This window comes from Vulpes lagopus, chromosome 18 (assembly GCF_018345385.1).
Source record: "Vulpes lagopus strain Blue_001 chromosome 18, ASM1834538v1, whole genome shotgun sequence".
Taxonomy (NCBI): Eukaryota; Metazoa; Chordata; class Mammalia; order Carnivora; family Canidae; genus Vulpes; species Vulpes lagopus.
In genome coordinates, this window is record NC_054841.1 from 1389469 (window position 1) to 1407889 (window position 18421).

At 68.0% G+C, this 18421-nt stretch overlaps 2 protein-coding genes across 2 annotated transcripts in view; one reads left to right on the top strand and one right to left on the bottom strand.

The window, feature by feature from the left end:
• The window catches only part of LAMA5 (laminin subunit alpha 5), a 45653-nt gene extending 34329 nt beyond the window's left edge, over nucleotides 1–11324 (top strand). Inside the window, 36 exon segments of the mRNA XM_041732631.1 lie at nucleotides 29–129; nucleotides 693–873; nucleotides 961–1110; nucleotides 1604–1755; nucleotides 1828–1938; nucleotides 2118–2229; nucleotides 2727–2897; nucleotides 3003–3199; nucleotides 3309–3425; nucleotides 3596–3750; nucleotides 3992–4133; nucleotides 4237–4339; nucleotides 4873–4983; nucleotides 5748–5927; nucleotides 6013–6161; nucleotides 6230–6400; nucleotides 6487–6623; nucleotides 6695–6848; nucleotides 6979–7112; nucleotides 7186–7348; nucleotides 7639–7782; nucleotides 7873–8030; nucleotides 8105–8237; nucleotides 8308–8451; nucleotides 8554–8684; nucleotides 8770–8931; nucleotides 9025–9154; nucleotides 9243–9388; nucleotides 9457–9649; nucleotides 9723–9893; nucleotides 9987–10143; nucleotides 10222–10349; nucleotides 10446–10539; nucleotides 10657–10727; nucleotides 10729–10777; nucleotides 10901–11324. Coding sequence (XP_041588565.1) covers nucleotides 29–129; nucleotides 693–873; nucleotides 961–1110; nucleotides 1604–1755; nucleotides 1828–1938; nucleotides 2118–2229; nucleotides 2727–2897; nucleotides 3003–3199; nucleotides 3309–3425; nucleotides 3596–3750; nucleotides 3992–4133; nucleotides 4237–4339; nucleotides 4873–4983; nucleotides 5748–5927; nucleotides 6013–6161; nucleotides 6230–6400; nucleotides 6487–6623; nucleotides 6695–6848; nucleotides 6979–7112; nucleotides 7186–7348; nucleotides 7639–7782; nucleotides 7873–8030; nucleotides 8105–8237; nucleotides 8308–8451; nucleotides 8554–8684; nucleotides 8770–8931; nucleotides 9025–9154; nucleotides 9243–9388; nucleotides 9457–9649; nucleotides 9723–9893; nucleotides 9987–10143; nucleotides 10222–10349; nucleotides 10446–10539; nucleotides 10657–10727; nucleotides 10729–10777; nucleotides 10901–11139 — 5141 coding nt within the window. The 3' untranslated portion in view covers nucleotides 11140–11324.
• A 122-nt stretch (nucleotides 11325–11446) lies between these two features.
• ADRM1 (ADRM1 26S proteasome ubiquitin receptor) lies at nucleotides 11447–17871 on the bottom strand. Its single transcript, XM_041732632.1, has 10 exons — nucleotides 17757–17871; nucleotides 16665–16878; nucleotides 15978–16094; nucleotides 14159–14282; nucleotides 13539–13625; nucleotides 12979–13060; nucleotides 12510–12742; nucleotides 12107–12264; nucleotides 11876–11978; nucleotides 11447–11674 (listed from the first exon to the last, which is right to left on the bottom strand). The coding sequence occupies exons 2-10, from the start codon at nucleotides 16875–16877 to the stop codon at nucleotides 11571–11573; spliced, it is 1221 nt and encodes a 406-aa protein (XP_041588566.1). The 5' UTR covers nucleotide 16878; nucleotides 17757–17871; the 3' UTR covers nucleotides 11447–11570.
• Nucleotides 17872–18421: the final 550 nt, after the last annotated feature.

Genomic DNA, 18421 nt, shown 5'->3' on the forward strand with positions numbered 1-18421 from the left:
GGCCGCGGCTACAGCACAGCCTCTGCAGGGTGTGACTGCGCGGCATGCGGGACAGAGGCCTGCGACCCCCACACGGGACGCTGCGTGTGCAAGGCAGGAGTGACGGGGCCGCGCTGTGACCGCTGTCAGGTGGGGCTGCCGGCGGGCGGGGCCTAGGGCGGGGGCGGGGCCTGCAGGGGGCTCGGCTGGGGCGGGGCCTGCAGGTGGGGCAGTCCTTGGGGCGTGGCCTGGGGTAGGGGCGGGGCCTGTAGGGGTGGTCCTCGGTTGGGGGCGGAGCCTGCAGGTGGGGCAGTCCTTGGTTGGGGCGGGGCCTGGAGCAGGGGCGGGGCCTGCTGGTGGGGCGGTTCTTGGTTGAGGGCGGGGCCTGTAGGGGTGGTCCTTGGGTGGGGGCGGGGCCTGCAGGTGGGGCAGTCCTTGGGTGGGGGCATGCCTCGGTGGGGCGGGGCCTGCAGGGGGCTTGGCTGGGGGCAGGGCCTGTGGGGGCGGGGCCTATGGGCGGGGCCTGCAGGGGGCTTGGCTGGGGGCGGGGCCTGGTGTAGGGGCGGGGCCTGGGTAGGGGCGGTTCTTGGTTGGGGCGGGGCCTAAGAGCAGGGGTGGGGCCTAAGGGCAGGGGCGGGGCCTATGGCTGGGGGCGGGGCCTGCAGGGGCAGATATGAGCCCCCCCCCCAGCCTGACCGCAGCCTGTACCGCAGGAAGGATACTTCGGCTTCCAGGACTGTGGGGGCTGCCGCCCGTGCGCCTGCGGACCAGCCGCGGAGGGCTCTGAGTGCCACCCCCAGAGTGGGCAGTGCCACTGCCGGCCGGGGGCTGGAGGGCCTCAGTGCCGTGAGTGCGCCCCCGGCCACTGGGGGGTGCCCGAGCAGGGCTGCAGGCGTGAGTACAGCGGGTGGGTGGGTGCTGGGGGGTAGCTGGCGCCCCGGGATCCTTTGCCCGCCACTCACCCTGCCCCTCCCCACCTAGGCTGCCAGTGCCAGGGGGGCCACTGTGACGTGCACACAGGCCGCTGCACATGCCCCCCTGGGCTCAGCGGGGAGCGCTGTGACACCTGCAGCCAGCAACACCAGGTGCTGGTGCCAGACGGGCCCGGGGGCCATGGTGTCCACTGTGAAGGTGTGTCCCTGCACTGCAGGCCTGCTCGACGGCCACTCCTGTCTCCCCAGCTCCTCCAGGTCCACGAGGGGCCCCCACCCCTCACCACCTGGTGGCCCCTATGTCACTCTCCATTTTCAGAGAAGCCTTGTGACCCCCACCCCCCTCTCAGTTTTCCAAGGGACCCCTGGACTCCGTGCTGGCCACACTCCCGCCTTTTGATCCCTACCAGCCCTGGCCCCTGGCCAGCCTGGAACCCCTTGAGCTTGTACTGACTTCCTGGCACCTGCCCCATGTCTAGGGACCTCTTGATGCTGACTTTTCAACTGGTCCTAAAAGCCCCATGCTTTCCTCTGACCCTCACCAATCTCATCCCGTTCGGCCCGGCTCCATATTCCCGGGCCAGCTCCATGACCCTGGGCTGACCCGTCCCCACCACGCTGACCCCACAGGGGTCCTTCCCTGCCCCCGCGCCAACCCCTGCCCCGCACTGACCCACCTGTGCTGCCCGCAGTGTGTGACCACTGTGTGGTCCTGCTCCTCGACGACCTGGAGCAGGCGGGCGCCCTCCTCCCTGCCATCCGGGAGCAGTTGCGTGGCGTCAATGCTAGCTCTGTCGCCTGGGCCCGGCTGCACAAGCTGAACGCCTCCATTGCCACCTTGCAGGTAGGTACCTGTCGGCCTGGCCTTCCTGACTGTTCTCTCAGGTTGCGGGCTCTCACCTGCTCTCCTCCCCAGAGGCAGCTCCAGAGCCCCCTGGGAGTCCGCCACGAGACAGCGCAGCAGCTAGAGGCCCTGGACCAACAGAGCTCGAGCCTCGGGCAGGATGTGCAGACGCTGGACAGCCAGGCAGGCCCCGGGGACCCCCGCCCGGGAGGCCCCCCCCATCGAAAGCCCCTTCCCCTGGAACCTTCCCCATCAGAGACTGCACCCCCAGAGGCTCCTCTCCCAGGGCCACAGACCATCCCTCTCCCAGGGCCACAGATCCTTGGTTCAGTCTGTGGCCTGACGGGACACTGTGTCCACAGGCCACAAGAGCCCTGGCCCAGGCCAGCCGGCTGCTGGACAGCACTGAGGCCTCTCTGGGCTGGGCACAGACGCTGCTGGTGGCCATCCGGGCTGTGGACCACATCCTGAGTGGTAGGGGCCAGCCCGGCCGGGCAGGGGATGAGGGCAAGCCGAGTGGTGCTCCAGGTCCGCAGGCTTTGAGGGACCGGCAGGGTTTGGCTGTTGCCACGTGGCCGAGGGAACAGCAGGGCAGCGTGGGAGGCAGGAGAGGGTGCGGGCACGGCCAGACCGGGGACAGGTGGGCGCCGTGGGCATGCCAGTGCCCTCCTTGGGGATCCCCTGCCCCCCTTGGGGGTACTCTGCTCTGTGGGAAAACCTGCTTAGTTACAAGCAGGTCTGTTGTGAAGAGACTGGGGGGCAGGGAGGAGGTGGGATGGCGGCTGCCCTGGGGCAGGGGCTGGCGGAGAGGAGGCCGCGGGGTGCTGGGGTGGGGCTGGGGAAGGCCAGGGGGCCGGGCAGCGTGCTGAGGCCCCGAGCGTGCTCGGCTGGGGTCTCGGGCGTGCGAGTGAGTGCGCAGAGGTCCGCCTGGGCAGCAGGCCGGCCCGACAGCCCTCCCCCGCCGCCAACAGAGCTCGAGTCCCAGACGGACCTGCTGTTCCCGGCCAATGCCTCCGCCCCGTCGGGCGAGCACGTGCGCCGGACCCTGGCCGAGGTGGAGCGGCTGCTGGGGGCGATGCGGGCCCGAGACCTGGGAGCCCCGAGGGCCGCAGCTGAGGCCGAACTGGAGGAGGCCCAGAGATGTGAGTGGCTGCGAGCGGCTTGAGCTGGGCCAGACGGGGCTGGGCAGGCCTGGGGAGGGGGGAACCCGGATTCTCACCCAAACCACCGTCCCCACCTGGGCCCAGTGCTGGCCCGTGTGCAGGAGCATCTGACCGACCGCTGGGAGCAGAACCAGGCGCTGGCCGCACGTGTCCGAGACCAGCTGGCCCAGCACGAGGCTGGCCTCATGGACCTTCGAGGGGCCCTGAACCGGGCGGTGGGCACCACTCGGGAGGCTGAGGAGCTCAACAGCGGGAACCAGGAGCGCCTGGAGGACGCCCTGGTGAGGGGCCCTCTTCCCCTGCCCACTCCCGCTCCTACCCTGCGGCCTCTTGTCACCGCCCCGTCATGCCTCCATTCGTGTCCCCCTGTGCTTCCCCCACGGACTCCAGCAACGGAGGCAGGAGCTGTCCCGGGACAACACCACTGTGAGGGCCACTCTGCAGGCGGCCAGCGACATCCTGGCCCGGCTGTCTGAGCTCCTGCGGGGTATGGACCAGGCCAGGGAGGTGAGCGCTGCCCCTCCTGGGGGCACCGAGGCAGGTTCCCATGGGGGCTCGCATTCTCCAGGCTTTGCGGGCTGTTGGCCAGAGCGCAGCCTCTGGGTTCCCGGATGCGGGGAGACTACTTAGGGATGGGGTTGAGGGTCCCGCTTAAGGCCCCCCCCGTCCCCGCCCAGGAGTATGAGCACCTTGCTGCCAACCTGGACGGGGCCCGGACGCCACTGCTCGAGAAGATGCGGGCCTTCTCCCCAGCAAGCAGCAAGGTGGACTTGGTGGAGGCCGCGGAGGCCCACGCGCAGCAGCTGCACCAGCTGGCCCTCAACCTGTCCAGGTGCGAGGCCTGCAGGGTGCCCGGGGGCACAGCCGGTCTGGGAGGGCTCTCGGAGGAAGGTCCCAGCAGAAGTCCCGGCCCGCATTGGCTTCACGGGATCAGAGAGGCCCGCCTGGCGGGCAGCGGGGCAGGGGCTGGAGCGGGCGGGCGGGTTGGCCCGGCAGCGGTGAGGCAGGAGAGCCTGAGGGTCTGGCCGGCGGGCCACTGACCTGCCCCGTGTCCCCCACCCGCCCGCACGCAGCATCATCCGTGGCGTCAACCAGGACCACTTCATCCAGCGCGCCCTCGAGGCGGCGCACGCCTACGGCAGCATTCTAGAAGCTGTGCGGGCCGCCGAGGGGGCCGCCGGCCAGGCCCTGCAGCAGGCGAGCCACGCGTGGGCGGTGAGGCCCGACCCTGCCCGCAGCCCAGCGCGAGCCCCCACACGCCCCCACCCCTGGTGCCCGCCAGGTGGGTCCGAGCCGCATCCTGCCCCCATGTCTGCAGGTGGTGGTGCAGCAGGGCCTGGCGCCCCGAGCCCGAGAGCTGCTGGGCAACAGCAGTGCCCTGGCGGAGGCCGCGCTCAGGGAGCAGCAGAGGCTGGGCCGCGGTGAGTGCCGGGGAGCCCCGGCTCCGGTCGCATTTGGGGGCGCGGTGGTCGGCGACTGAGGGTGACGGCTGCCCCGCGTGGGAGTCCTGCTCACCACCTGCTCGGCGTGTGGCCCAGGGAGCTCGGCAAAGGCCTGCCGCCCACCCTGGCCTTGTGGGGGACCCCGGGGCTCCAGAGAGGCCGAGAGGGGTCTCTCCTGCTGTCCTGACTGGAGCCCGACGGATGAGAAAGCACGGGCCAGGGTCAAAGGGCACACGCTCTGCTGCTAGAGCGTCGGTGCCGGCGGCCCCTGGGCAGTGGCCTGGCTCTTCTGAGGCTCCCTTGTGTTACCTGTGGGATGGGGGGGTGACCATCTGCCGTGGGACCAGGCGGCTGCAGGAGCCTGTTGCTCCGGGGGCCTCCCCAAGCCCGGGAAGCAGGCCCCGTCTGTGTGCTGTTGGCTTCGGCCTTCCTTCCTGGTGAGGCGGGCGGAGGCGGGCTGTTGGCGTGGGCCGCACTGGGGCTCCTGGGGCTGAGGCTGCCTCCCCCCGCAGCGTGGGCTACCCTCCAGGGCACTGGGACCCCGCTCCGAGACGCCCAGGCCAAGAAGGAGCAGCTGGCGGCCCGAGTGCAGGCGGTGCAGGCCATGCTGGCCATGGATACCGGTAGGTCGGTCCTCGCCCCTGCCCTTGGCCCCGTCCCGGGGTGGACAGCTCCGCTCCACGGCCATCGTGCCAGCCAGGGCTCTCCAGTGGGCTCTGAGGGGGGACGTGTTTGCACCCACGCCATCCAGAGCGGTGGGCGGCCCCCGCCCTGGGGACCTGCCTCTGCTCAGGAAACACCAAGGTAGCTCCAAGGAGCCGGTGAAGACGGGAGGGGAACAGGAGAGAAATAAAATGGGTTTGGGGGGGCACGGAGAGCGTGCAGCAGGGACGTTTCATCCTCAGAGGTTGGGGGCATTGGGCATGACCTGGCTCCCAGGTAGGATGTCCAAGGGAGAGTACAGTTGGTCGGAGGGCGTGAGGTAGAGATGGGAGCCCGGAGGCCATGTGGCTGGAGCCAAGGACCCAGGGGAGGCCTCTGGGCAACGGGTGATGCGCCTGACCCAGGTCCAACCCGTGCAGCCACCAACTCGAGGGTGGGACGTCCCAGCAGGCTTGGGCGTGGGGCTGCGGGGGCTGAGGCAGGGCCGTGGGATGGATGATGGGGGCCGTGGGGGCACAGGGCTGAGCTGACGCGGGTGTGGCCTGAGAAGCTGGCACCGGGAGCTCCGTGGTGGAGGGAGGACACAGAGGGTGGTTCTTGGGGCTCTCGTGGGATCCGTGGGGGGTGGGCACCCCTATTGTGGGACCTCGTCAGGGAGGATGGGTGGTCCCCCCTGAGGGGACGTGAAGCCGGAGCGTCCTAGCCTGTGCCGTGCCCGCCACAGATGAGACGAGCCAGAAGATTGCTCACGCCAAAGCTGTGGCCACCGAAGCCCAGGCCACGGCCACCCGCGTGCAGTCTCAGATTCAGGACATGCAGAGGAACCTGGAGCAGTGGCAGGGCCAGTACGGAGGCCTGCGGAGCCAGGACCTGGGCCAGGCGGTGCTGGACGCAGGCCGCTCAGGTGGGCCCGGGCACAGTGCCCCCGACGGCGGGGCGCAGGGGTGGGGTGGCCAGGCTGTCACGGTCACCCTGTCTGCCCCCCGCAGTGTCCACCCTGGAGAAGACGCTGCCTCAGCTGCTGGCCAAGCTGAGCCTCCTGGAAAACCGTGGGGTGCACAACGCCAGCCTGGCCCTGTCGGCCAGCATCGGCCGAGTGCGGGAGCTCATCGCGCAAGCCCGAGGAGCCGCCAGCAAGGTGGGTGCGGGGGCCTGGGGACAGGCGCCCGAGGATCTGGGGTGGACACTGAGGAGCCCCCCCCACAGGTGAAGGTGTCCATGAAGTTCAACGGGCGCTCAGGGGTGCAGCTACGGGCCCCTCGGGACGTCTCCGACCTCGCCGCCTACACCGCTCTCAAGTTCTACCTCCAGAGCCCGGAGCAGGAGTCGGGCCAGGTCACCAGGGACCGCTTTGTGCTCTACATGGGCAGCCGCCAGGTACGGGCTGGGCTGGGCCGCGCGGCGCCGGCTGGGAGCGGGTGGGCTGTGCCGCGTCCCCACCCCGCTGACTCCTGTCGCCGCAGGCCGTCGGGGACTACATGGGTGTGGCTCTGCGGAACCGGAAGGTGCAGTGGGTGTACCGCCTGGGGGAGGCGGGCCACGGCGTCCTCAGCATCGACGAAGAAATCGGGGAGCAGTTCGCAGCAGTTAGCATTGACCGGTGGGTGGCCCGGCCCCTGCGCTCCCCCTGCCGCCCCCCCGGCCTGCCCCTCACCCCGCCTCTGCCCACAGGACCCTCCAGTTTGGCCATATGTCCATCACGGTGGAGAAGCAGATGCTCCAAGAGACCAAGGGTGACACGGTGGCCCCGGGGCTCGAGGGGCTGCTCAGCTTGCAGCCCGACGACTTTGTCTTCTACGTGGGGGGCTACCCCAGCAACTTCACGGTGCGCCTGGCCGGGGCGGGGGGCGGCCCTGCACGCCCGTCCCACACACCCCACTCCGCGTCCACCTGCGCTCTCGGCACCTGCGCCGGGGCTGGGGGCAAGGAGCCCTGACCGTGCCCTGTGCCCGCAGGCCCCTGAGCCCCTCCGCCTCCCTGGCTACCTGGGTTGCATTGAGATGGACACGCTCAACGAGGAGGTGCTCAGCCTCTATAACTTCGAGGACATCTTCGAGCTGAACACGGCCGTGGACAGACCTTGTGCCCGGTACGTGCCGCCAGGGCCAGGCCCGCATCCCCCCTCAGCTGCTCTGGGCTGACCTCTGACCTCTGGCCTGTAGCTCCAAGTCGACCGGGGACCCCTGGCTCACTGACGGCTCCTACCTGGACGGCTCCGGCTTCGCTCGCATCCGCGTGGAGGCTCAGATGGGCTCTTACAAACGCTTTGAGCAGGAGCTGCGCCTTGTGTCCTCCAGTGGCATCATCTTCTTCATGCAGCACCAGGCACGCAGGCCCAGCCGGGTGCACACACCCCTGGCCCCCCACCCCATGCCGACCCTGCTCCCCATCCCCACGCTGACCTGCCCCCCACCCCATGCTGACCCTGTCCCCATCCCTACGCTGACCCTGCCCCCCACCCCATCCCGACCCTGCCCCCCAATGCTGACCCTGTCCCCAACCCCACCCCATGCCGACCCTGCCCCCACACCTTCCCCATGCCAACCTTGCCCCCCAACCCCACCCCATGCCGACCCTGCCCCCCCACCCTATGCTGACCCTGCCCCCCACCCCAGGACCAGTTCCTGTGCCTGGCTGTGCAGAACAGCAGCCTCCTGCTCCTCTATGACTTGGGCACCGGCCTGCAGAAGGCCTCCCCGCAGCACACGCAGCACGAGGAGGTGCAGAGACTGCTAGCCCTGGGCACGGCCAGCAAGGCGGTGAGGCTGGGCTCGGGGAGGGCTGGCGGGCAGCGGGAGGGCCCGCAGGCGCACGCCTCACCCTCAAGGCCTGCACCCGGCGCCTCACAGATCCAGGTGTTCCTGCTGCGGGGCACTCAAAACCGCGTCAGCCGGGTGCTGGTGCGCGTGGAGAGGATCAACGTGTTCAGCGTGGAGCACAACAGCACCCTGGAGCTGGCCGACTCCTACTACCTGGGGGGCGTGCCGCCCGACCAGCTGCCCCCGAGGTGCGCGGGCGGTGCCAGGGTTGGCGGGGGGCGGGGGGCTCTGGGCGGCCGCCCTGACGCTCGCCCCCCCGCAGCCTGCGGCAGCTCTTCCCCTCCGGAGGCTCTATCCGCGGCTGCGTCAAGGGCATCAAGGCGCAGGGCAAGTACGTGGATCTCAAGAGGCTGAACACCACCGGCGTCAGCTCGGGCTGCACTACCGACCTGCTGGTGAGCACCCCCGCCCGGCCGGCGCCCCCGCAGGCCGTGCGGCAGGCCCCTCACCGACACCCTCCCCTAGGTGGGACGGGCCATGACTTTCCACGGCGACGGCTACCTGTCCCACGAGCTCCCCGACGTCCCGCCCGTCGTGACCCACATCTACTCCGGCTTAGGCTTCCGCAGCACCCAGGAAGATGGTCTGCTCTACCACCAAGCGCTCCTGGTGCGTGCGCCCCGACCCTGAGCAGCGGCCGCGCGGGGCATGGGGGTGGAGGGCTGGCTCCCAGGCCCCCGCCTGCTCCGCTGACCTGGCCGCGGTCCCCAGGAGGGGCCATGCCAGGTGTCCCTGCAGCAGGGCCGTGTGACGCTCCGGCTGGTGAGGATGGAGTTGAAAACTCAAGGGAGCTTTGCCGACGGCGCCCCCCATTACGTGGCCTTCTACGGCAACGACACGGGGTGAGCCTGCGCCGCTGGGGCTCCGGCAGCGGCGTCCAGGGAGGGTGGGGGGCAGTGGGCGGGAGAAACACTGCTCTCCCCGCAGGGTCTGGCTCTACGTGGACGACCAGCTGCAGCAGATGAAGCCCCACCAGGGCCTGCCCCCCGGGCTGCAGCCTCCGCCCTCCCCTCGGCTCTATCTGGGGGGCAGTTCCACAACTGGCGACACGGTCAACTTCACTGGCTGCATCAGCAACGTATTCCTGCGGTGAGCCGTGGGCGGCACGGGGGGGCCGGTGGCCAGGTGCCGGCCGGGGTGCCCCCGCCCTCGCCCCCGGGCTGACCCCCCCACCCTCCTCAGGCCACTGGGGCCGCAGCGCGTGTTTGACCTGCAGCAGGGCTGGGACAACGTGAACGTGAGCTCAGGCTGCGCCCCTGCCCCACGCACCCAGCCCCAGGGGCAGAGGCCTCGAGGACTGCGGGCCCAGAAGGTGGGGCACCCGGAGGCTGGGGTGGGCGGAGCGGTGGGTGGGGGTCGGAAGGCAGCTCCCCACCTTCCTGCTTCCTTCCGCCCCCCAGGCCGGCCGACACAGCCGCCAGCCCCCCCAGGACCCTGCGTGCTCATCACCCTGGCCCCTCAGCACCATCCAAGACGCCTACCAGTTTGGGGGCCCCCTGTCTGGTCACCTGGAGTTCACCCGTGTGCCGGCCGCCCCCCGGAACTGGTAAGGCAGGGTCAGGTGGGGGGGGCGCGGGGTGGCCGCCCTGGCTGACGGCCTTGCTCGGCTTCCAGGTTCCACATGTCGATGCTGGTGCGCCCCCACCTCCCGCGAGGACTCCTGCTCCTCGCGGCCCCCCTCGCAGATGGCAGCCCCTCCCTGGTCCTCTTCCTGAGCCGCGGATACTTTGTCGCACAGACAGAAGGCCCCGGGCCCCAGCTCCGAGTGCGGAGCCGCCAACGTTCACGGACTGACCAGTGGCACACGGTGAGGAGCTGGGGGTGGGGGACAGGGGCCGGGTCCCAGGCACTCCCATTCTGACGTCCCCTCCGGCCCACAGGTGTCTGTGCGGTGGGAGAAGACGCGGGTCCAGCTGACGATCAATGGGGTCCGGGACCAGGACCGGAACCAGGAGGGACCCGGCCAGCAGCACCAGGCGGCAAGAAGCCCCCAGCCCCACACTCTGTTCGTGGGGGGCCTCCCTGCCAGTGGCTTCAGCCCCAGGCTGCCAGTGAGAAGCACCTCAGGCCGCACCCCCTCCTCGCTGACCCGCCCTCCCCGGCCCCTGGGACCTGCCGCCACAGCAGCCCCTCTGTCCCCACAGGTGGCCGTGGGCAGCTTCAGCGGCTGTGTGAGGAGACTGCGGCTGGACGGACAGCCCCTGGGGGCCCCCATACAGGTGACGGGGGTCACGCCGTGCTTCTCAGGGCCCCTGGAGGAGGGCCTGTTCTTCGCAGACAGCGGAGGTGTTGTCACCCTAGGTCTGTAGAGCGTGGCTGTGCCCTGGGCCCGGCAGGGAGGGGGGGCGCCCGGGCCTTCCTCACCGCCCCTCCCCACAGACACCCTGGGGGCCCCTCTCGAGATCCTGGAGCTGGAGGTCCGGCCTCAGACAGCCAGCGGCCTGGTCTTCCACCTGGGCCGGGTGCAGGCACCGCCCTACCTGCAGCTGCAGGTGCTGGAGAAGCAGGTAAGTGGTAGGCCTGTGGGGGAAGGGGAAACGGGGGGGGGGGGGCGGGGGGGGCGCAGGACAGGGGCTCCCCTCCTGACCTCCCCTCGTCCCCAGGTCCTGCTGCGGGCCGACGATGGCGCAGGGGAGTTCTCCACGTGGGTGACGTGCCCTGCAGCCTTGTGTGATGGGCAGTGGCACCGCCTGGCAGGTGAGTCAGCCCCCTCTCCCACCCCTGCTTTTCCGCGGAGTGGAGTGCCTGGGGGGCCTTGGGGGTGCAGCTGTGGGGCCCCCAGCCCTCCCCATCACATGGAACCTGTGCCCACAGTGACCAGAAGGGGGAACATGCTCCAGCTGAAGGTGGACACGCAGAGCAACCACACCGTAGGGCCCTGCGCCGGCAGCCTCGGCGGACGCCAGACCACCCCTGCACCTCGGGGGCCTGCCTGGTGAGCGCGGTCTCAGCCTGGGGGTGGGGGCCGCCCCACTTTCACCCCACGCTCTTGAGGGCGCGGCCAGGGGACACTGGCCGCTGCTCCAACCCGTCTCCCCCTCGTCCCTTGTTCCCCCAGGGCCCCTGAACGCACAGGCGGGGCCTCTAGCCTACCGCGGCTGCATGAGGAACCTGGTGCTGAACCAGTCCCCCGTCACCTGGCCTCGCTCTGTGGGCGTCCAGGGGGCAGTGGGGGCCAGCGGCTGCCCCTCCATCCACGCAGCAGAGCGCCCAGGGGCCCCAGCTGGGCATCCACTGGAGGGCCGCCCCCGGCAGGCCGGCTCCCACCTCTCGGGGTCTCCTGCCCCCTTCAGCTGAAGTCTGTGTGTATTTATCTGGACTCTAGATTCTACAGGTGATGAGACTTCTTTCTGGAAATGGTTTTTTTCAACCGGGGTTTTTAATATTTTTTATCTTTCAGTTTCGTTATGAGATTCTCCCTCCAATTTTTAATATGAGAATCAGCTCCGCTTCTAAAAAATTAAAAAGTAACTTCTGTTTAACTGGGTGTTGACGTTAAATGTGAAAGGAGTAGAGCATTCACAGGCAGAGTGCGACCCCGGACGTGCCCAGGGCGCTCCCCTCAGCACCCCAGCTGTATCCTGGGCATACAGCAAAACCAGAATTGGCAGGTAAAAGACAAGACCTTTATTTCTCAGCAAGCTGGAATGGAGGTGAGGGCGTGCGCCACCAGCCCCATCACTGAGGTCGCCAGCCGTGAATCCCAACCCCTTGGGGACAGCAGACAATTAATCTAAGCTCATGTCTTCCTCTTCGTCCTTTTTGTCCTTCCCGTCACCCTCCTGCTCGGATCTGGCACTGTTCTGCATAGCTTTGGCAAATGCTTCCACATCTAAAACGCATTTAAAAACAAGAGGCGACCTTTCTAGACCCTGGCCTGGAACCACTGACCAAATTAAGGCCCAGGACCACCGAGACCCCACGCCCGGGTGGCCAGCCCCAGGCTGTGCAAACAGGGGAGGCCTCTGAACTACAAGGATTAAGACAAACTCGGCCTTGGTGTGTGTGTGTGGGGGGGGGGGGCCGCACTCACCGCCCTTGTTGGCCGCCTCCACGGCCTCTGCAGGCAGCCCAAACTGGCACATGAGGGGGCCCAGCTGCCCCGAGGCCAATGCTGCGCTGAACATGCCCAGGGCCTGCAAAGGAAAGCCAGACAGGCCTGAGCCCCAGGGGAGGGGGAGGTGCAGGGGCTAGTCGCAGGGGCAGGGACGCTCAGTGACAAGGAACCACGCTGAAGGCAGGGCACCCAGGCCACAGCCTCTACCTGCTGGAACTGGGGCGAGGTCAGAGTGTTCTGGATCTCCTCTGCTGTCTGCGGCAGTGACTCCCCAGAGGGCAGGTAGGGCAGCAGGCGCTCCTGGACGTCCGCGTTGGCAAGGATAGGTGCCATGATCTCGGGCGTCAGAACACTGGCCAGATCAACTAAGGCACAAGCACACAGCCATCAGCGGCTCGAGGCCCACACAGACACCCACGCAGGAGGCCAGCCATGGACACCCAAGCCCTGAGGTGTGGCAAGGTGAGGGGGGCAAAGGTGACATACGTGCAGGGCAGCGGCTCAGCCAGGGACATGCTTGGCCCCATGCCATGGAAAGCCAGCGAGCGAGCAGGAAGGGGGCAGCAGGCACCTTTCACCCCCCAGCCTGGAGCCGAGCAGCATGTGTTACCTTGCTGGCCGCCTCCGGGCCCGGCCGGCACGTTCATAGTAGCTAGAATGCTCTGAAGGTCGCTCAGCTGGATGGGCTGGGTTGGGCTGGCTGCCGTGCTGGTTCCATTACCTGAACTGGGTGCGGGGCTCGGGCTGGTCACCGAGGCAGCTGCTGGAGCAGAGGGAGCTGGGGTGGCTCGGGTAGAAGAGGTGGTGGAGGACGGGGTGACTGCTGCCGACTGGCTCCGGGAGCTGGGAAGAGGGAGGGCAGCCATGGAGCGGCCACGCACCCTAAAGGCGCCCACAGAGCACGTCGGTCCCGCTGCCAAGGTCCTTGTATTGCCAGGAATCCAGGAACAGTCTAGACCCTGAAAAGGACCCTCCCCAGAGGTCTTTTTGTCCTTCCATACCTCCTATGTCCAGTCTCCCTGGAGGAGGGGAGGCCTGGGGACACCCAGGCATGGTGGGGGGCAGAGTACGAGGCTCACCTGGATGAAGAGCTGCTTGCTGGAGGCCCTCCACTCCCCAGTAAGCTGGCCAGGCCTGGCCCGGTCAGGGCCCCCAGCCCACCTGCAAGGAGACAGGAGCTCAGATGCCACACCCTCTCCCTGCTGAACACCCTGTGCTAAAACCAAGGGATGAGCAGGGACAAATGGTGACCACAGTGGGCTGCGGTGCTGGAGTAGTGACTGCTCATACCCCAGCATTCTAGAAGCTTATTCCCTAAGTAAGATCACTAATGACACACGGAGGTCCAAGGTAACACATAGTCCAAACCTGGGAGAGTAGCGAGTATTTCCCTGCCGCCCAAGAAACACACCCCTCCCGGCCCAACAGCAGGTGGTGGCAGGCAGGCCCCCCAGAGGGGAACCGGAGGGCCCCAGGCAAGAGCCTCACTCCCAGGCCAGCTGTGCTCCCCCTACCCACCAGCCTGAGGACAGGGGCCACTCAGAGCCAACGAGAAGCTTAAGAGGAAAAATTCAAATCCCCAAGCAATCTAACTGAAGGCCATCCACTCTAACAGGCCCGCAAGGGCGCGTGCGCTTACCCAGTCCTCCAAGGCCAGCAGGTCCAATCAGCTGCATGAGCTGGCTGTGGCTCATGTTTCCCAGCAGGCTCTGCAAACCGCCCTCACCTGTAAGACAGAAGGTGCTCAGACTTGGGGCTTGGTGCTCGGGTCAACACCTGCAGGGAGCACGGGGATTCTGGGGGCCTCTGATGAGACAATACACGCGTGCGCGCACACGCACACACACACACACACCCCTGGTACGTAGCGCCTGAAAGGAGCCAACAGGGTAGATTTCAGACACTGCTCTATCAGCAAAAAATGGGCAGGTGAGGGCGGGCGGGGGGGGGGGGCTGACTTGGAAGTGATAAGAAACTTCTAGCTTAGAAGCCTCCATTTCCACTTAAAAACAACCAGGTTGGGGACACCTGGGTGGCTCAGGTCATGGTCCCAGGATGGAGCCCCACATCCAGCTCCAGGCTCAGGAGGGGATTTGCTTCCTCTTCCATCCTCTGCCCCTCCCCCATTATGGATGCTCTTCATAAACAAACAGAATCTTAATAAAGAAATGAAAAACCAAACAACCAGACTGCACATTCAAGGGTCCACGTCATTGACATCTACGGACATGCCAGCACATTCTGGAAGGTGATCATTACCGCCCAGTGCAGAAAGCTCATGACCGCCACTCCCGCTGGTCCCCAAGGCTCCAGGCATGGGAGGGTTGTTCAGATACTCGTTGACCTTCCGGCAATGCTCCTCGTCCTGATCCGTCTTGGGCTCCTGCGGGGGGAGGACAGGACCACAGCTGCAGCCGAGAGCAGCCCACCACCACTGAAGTAGCTAACAGACCGGCGAGGCTGACAGGTGCTTCCCTGTCCACAGCCACACAGCACCCAGCGGGCCCCGCAGGGCTGACGGGAACAGCAGCCCGACCATGTCGCCGGTGCTGGGGCAACGCTCGGTGTGAGGATGGGGAGACGAAGGCACTGAGCACCCAGTCTGCACACAGCAACGCCTCCTGGGCCTCCAGAATCTGCTTCTTCACACAACAATCTAAAAGCCAGGAAGCCTTCCTGGGACCCTTTTATCACACCACTGCCCACGAACCAGCCCCAACCCGGCCTTTCAGCGTTAGTTGGAAACTCAAGAAAGCCCCTGGCAGGCACGCAACTCTAGCACCTCGGGGTGTGGGCTCGTCAGGCAGTGTGCTGTAGGTGCCCCCAGAACCACAAGATAAAGCGCCCGTGACCGAGCACACCCCGTGGGTCTGCTGGGGGCCACAGACACAGCAGGGGGACCGAACAGAGTCCCCCACCCCAGGGCAAGGCTAACGATGAGCAAAATCAGGAAGAAAAAATGAAGGGCCAGTGGAACGTTTCCGGGCAAAACCTTGGAGAAAAAGCTCATGCCCCCCCCCCCATCTGTGTTTGCAAATGAAGTTTTATTGGACGGCAGCCGCAAGATCTTTACTCCTGTCTAGGTGGCTCGCACGCTACTGGGCAGCGTGGGCAGAGGCAAGCGTCCTGCCCTGCCCCCGGAGAGAAAACTTTTCTGCCTCGCTCCAGAACCACCGTCAGAACTGCAACATGCCCACGACATGCCCACATGCCCACGTATGCCCACTTCTAACAAGTCACTTCTGGGTTTTAACACAGAGATTCCCCTGCAGCCTTGGCATAAAGTTACTCAACACGCTGCCTGCAACAAAATGACGAATGCGGATGGAAACAAGTCCAACCCTGGAGAAGGCACACTTGACTGCAGCTGTGGGCGCCAGAGAGCCCTGGTGCACTGACCCCTGGAGACCCCCCAAAGCACACAACTGGGGCGGAGAAAAGGCAAAGCTCAGAAACATTTGGGAGAGAACACTCCATTTCTGTAAAAAAAACACACCAAGAACACCACACACAGTCACCCCTGCTTTTGCTTGTGGGTGCTCGTGGCCCAGGGTGGGAGTGGGGGGCTGCGAGACCAGCACAGCAGACGCTCTGCACCCACCGACTCAGCCACACTGGGTCCCACCCACAAATCACTCTCATTGGTCTGCCAGGAATTCTGGATCCTACACGGGCACCAGGAGCGCAGCCACAAGTGTGTGGACTCTGGGAGGGGCCCCCAAGCCCCCCACCAGGAGACACCGGAATTCTCAGGGTTTGGGACAATCACGCTCCGACAGCATCCACGTTTTGTGAAAACGAATTCCCCCAACCAGGGAGCTTCTTTCTCACCTGATTTTATTTTATTTTTTAATATTTTATTTATTTGAGAAAGAGAACACAAGCAGGGGTGTGGCAGAGGCAGAGGGAGAAGCAGACTCCCGCTGAGCAGGGAGCCCGACGCAGGGCTCCGTCACAGGACCCCGGGATCATGACCTGAGCTGAAACAGATGCTCGACAGACTAAGCCCCCCAGGCCCCCCTTCTCATCTGACTTTACGATGAGAAAATACAGAATGCAAATAAGACCTCTTATGTACCTGCATCCAGAAGAACAGGCGTTTGGACCCTGCCTTGAACTTGAGCACGTACACCCTCCCGCTGGGGCACTGCGGCACGCGCTTGAACTCACAGTCGTCAGGGAAGATGATCAGGTCCTGCCAAGATCCACAAGTGAAGACGCAGTTAGATTCACTCACAGACATGCACGCCGCTGAGCCCTGAGCCCCCCAGGAAACACGCTGGCTCCCAGGTCTGGGGGGTGCACCGGGTGCAGGGCCAAGCAGGGCCCCACCAGGTGGGGAAGGCGGGACTGACGTGCCCACCACAGCCCTGCAGGCTGGGCCAGGGGCTCACACGGCCCAGCAGGGAAGGCGGGTGTGCAGCTTTCCAAGTGTTTTTAAGAAATGTCTTGGGAACGATGCTCAAAAACGAGTTAGAAGTTGACTCTGCCCTGCTCTTGACTAACAGGTGAGTCTGCAAAACAAAGACAGCCGCTCGGGGACCGGTCCCAGGCCAGCACCTCCACGGCCCTGGGCACCCGCGGCGCCTGCTCCTCAGACTCGGGTGCACAGACGCCCCCCCCAGCCTCCCAACACCCTTAGCTCAGCAAAACGCAGACGTGGGCACCCAGGCATCCCACGGGCCGCTCCACGTGCAGCCCCGGCTCAGCTCCAGCCACCACCTGCCCCACCACCACCTGCCCCGCCGCCGGCCCGGACACTCACGTCCTCCACGTTCCCCGACGTCCTGTCTTTCCAGCAGAAGTGGATGAGGGAGTCATCCGTCTGCTGAATGTACACCAGCCCTTTCCGCTTATCTGGGGTGACAGTAGTTCCTTTAAGTGACATTTTTCCCGCACGAAACTCCACCAAGTACTTGTTTGAGGACCCGCGGGAGCCTGGCACCAGGCTTGGAAAGAGCGCGCCTGAGGTCGTCATCCTGCAGGAGCGGGCGGAAGAAGACGGTCAGGGCCCGCGCCCCCGCCCCCGCCCCCCGGGCCCCCCCGCCGGGTTCCCCCGCCCCGCCCCCCCAGGACCACCCCGTCAGCCCCGCCCCGCCCTCCCCACCACCACCCCGGCTTCCCCCCCTCCCCCCAGGACCACCCCCAGGGTTCCCCCGCCCCGCCCCCCCAGGACCCCCGTCCCCCCCGCCCCCCGCGTCCCCCCAGGGCCACCCCCCGTCCCCCCCGCCCCGCGCCCCCAGGACCCCCCCCCCGCCCCCCCGCACCACCCCCCGGGTTCCCCGCCCCGCCCCCCGCGCCCCCAGGACCCCCCCCCCTCCCCCCAGGACCACCCCCAGGGTTCCCCCGCCCCGCCCCCCCAGGACCCCCGTCCCCCCCGCCCCCCCGCGTCCCCCCAGGGCCACCCCCCGTCCCCCCCGCCCCGCGCCCCCAGGACCCCCCCCCCCGCCCCCCCGCACCACCCCCCGGGTTCCCCGCCCCGCCCCCTCAGGACCCCCCAGGACCCCCCCGTCCCCCCCGCCCCGCCCCCCCAGGATCCCCGCCCCCCCCCCCCCCCCCCCCGCACGCCGGCTTCCAGGGCCCGGGCCCGACAACTTCCCCAAGTCGGGCGGCGCGGGGGCGGCCTCGCTCGCCGGGCAGGGCAGAGGCGCGGGGGGCACCGAGGCACCGAGGCCGCCCCCGCCGACGCGCCCCCGCCCGCGGCCCCAGGCGTCGCGCTGGGCGGACGGGCCGGCACGGCCGCGGCGGACCCCACCGCCCGAGGGCCGCCTGGAGCCGCCCCCCGCCGCGGGCCAGACCCCGCTCCGGGACCCCGACCGCGCAGGCCCCGCCCCCGCCGCCCCCGCCGCCCCCGCACCTGCCCGCGCCGCGACTCGGCCGAGAGGCGCCGTCCGGGCTCGCTCTTCCTCCTCAGCGCCTGCCGGGCCCCGCCGGAAGTGCGCCCTCGCCCCGCCCCTCCCGCCGCTCTCGCCGCCGACTGGGCAGGCTCGGGGGCGGGGCCGCCGCTGGGCCGCCGGCGATTGGACGGGGCAGCCGTCCATCGGCCCGCCTCGGCCCGCCCCGCGCCCGCGCTCCCTTCCGGCGGAAGCGCGGGCGGGCGGCGCGCGGGCCAGAGCGGCTCCTATTGTTGCTGTGTCATAGGGGCGCGGCGGCGGCCCCTGGCGGCGGCGCCCGGAACAGCGGGGCGGCCGCCGGCCGAGCGGTGGGCGTCGGAGTCGCACCGCCACGCGGCGGGGAGCGGGGGCACCGCGGGGGCACCTCGGGCCGCGAGGGGCGTCTCAGGCCCACGAACAGCGGGCGCGGCAGGTCCCGAGACTTCCGGGGGACGGCGCCGGGGCGGGGCCGGGATCTGAGGTCCCCGGGGCCCTGGACTCGGGGACAGAAGTGCTGCCCCTGCCCCCGACCCCGACCCCGACCCCGACCCCTAGACGGCAGCGCTGCGGGGCGGCCCCGCGCTCTCCTCCAGGGGGGCCCTGCCCGCTCTCCCCGGGGTCCCCCTCCCCCTCTCCCCGGGGCCCCCCT

Bases quoted from the DNA above. Each gene is read 5' to 3' on its own strand.
- ADRM1 (XM_041732632.1), bottom strand. From the start codon at position 16,877: ATGACGACCTCAGGCGCGCTCTTTCCAAGCCTGGTGCCAGGCTCCCGC. The intron at 14,283-15,977 runs GTACATAAGAGG...CTCCCCCCGCAG, and splicing joins GCCTGTTCTTCTGGATGCAG to GAGCCCAAGACGGATCAGGA. The intron at 12,743-12,978 runs GTGAGCCTCGTA...CCCTCTTCCCAG, and splicing joins GCAAGCAGCTCTTCATCCAG to CTCCCGGAGCCAGTCGGCAG.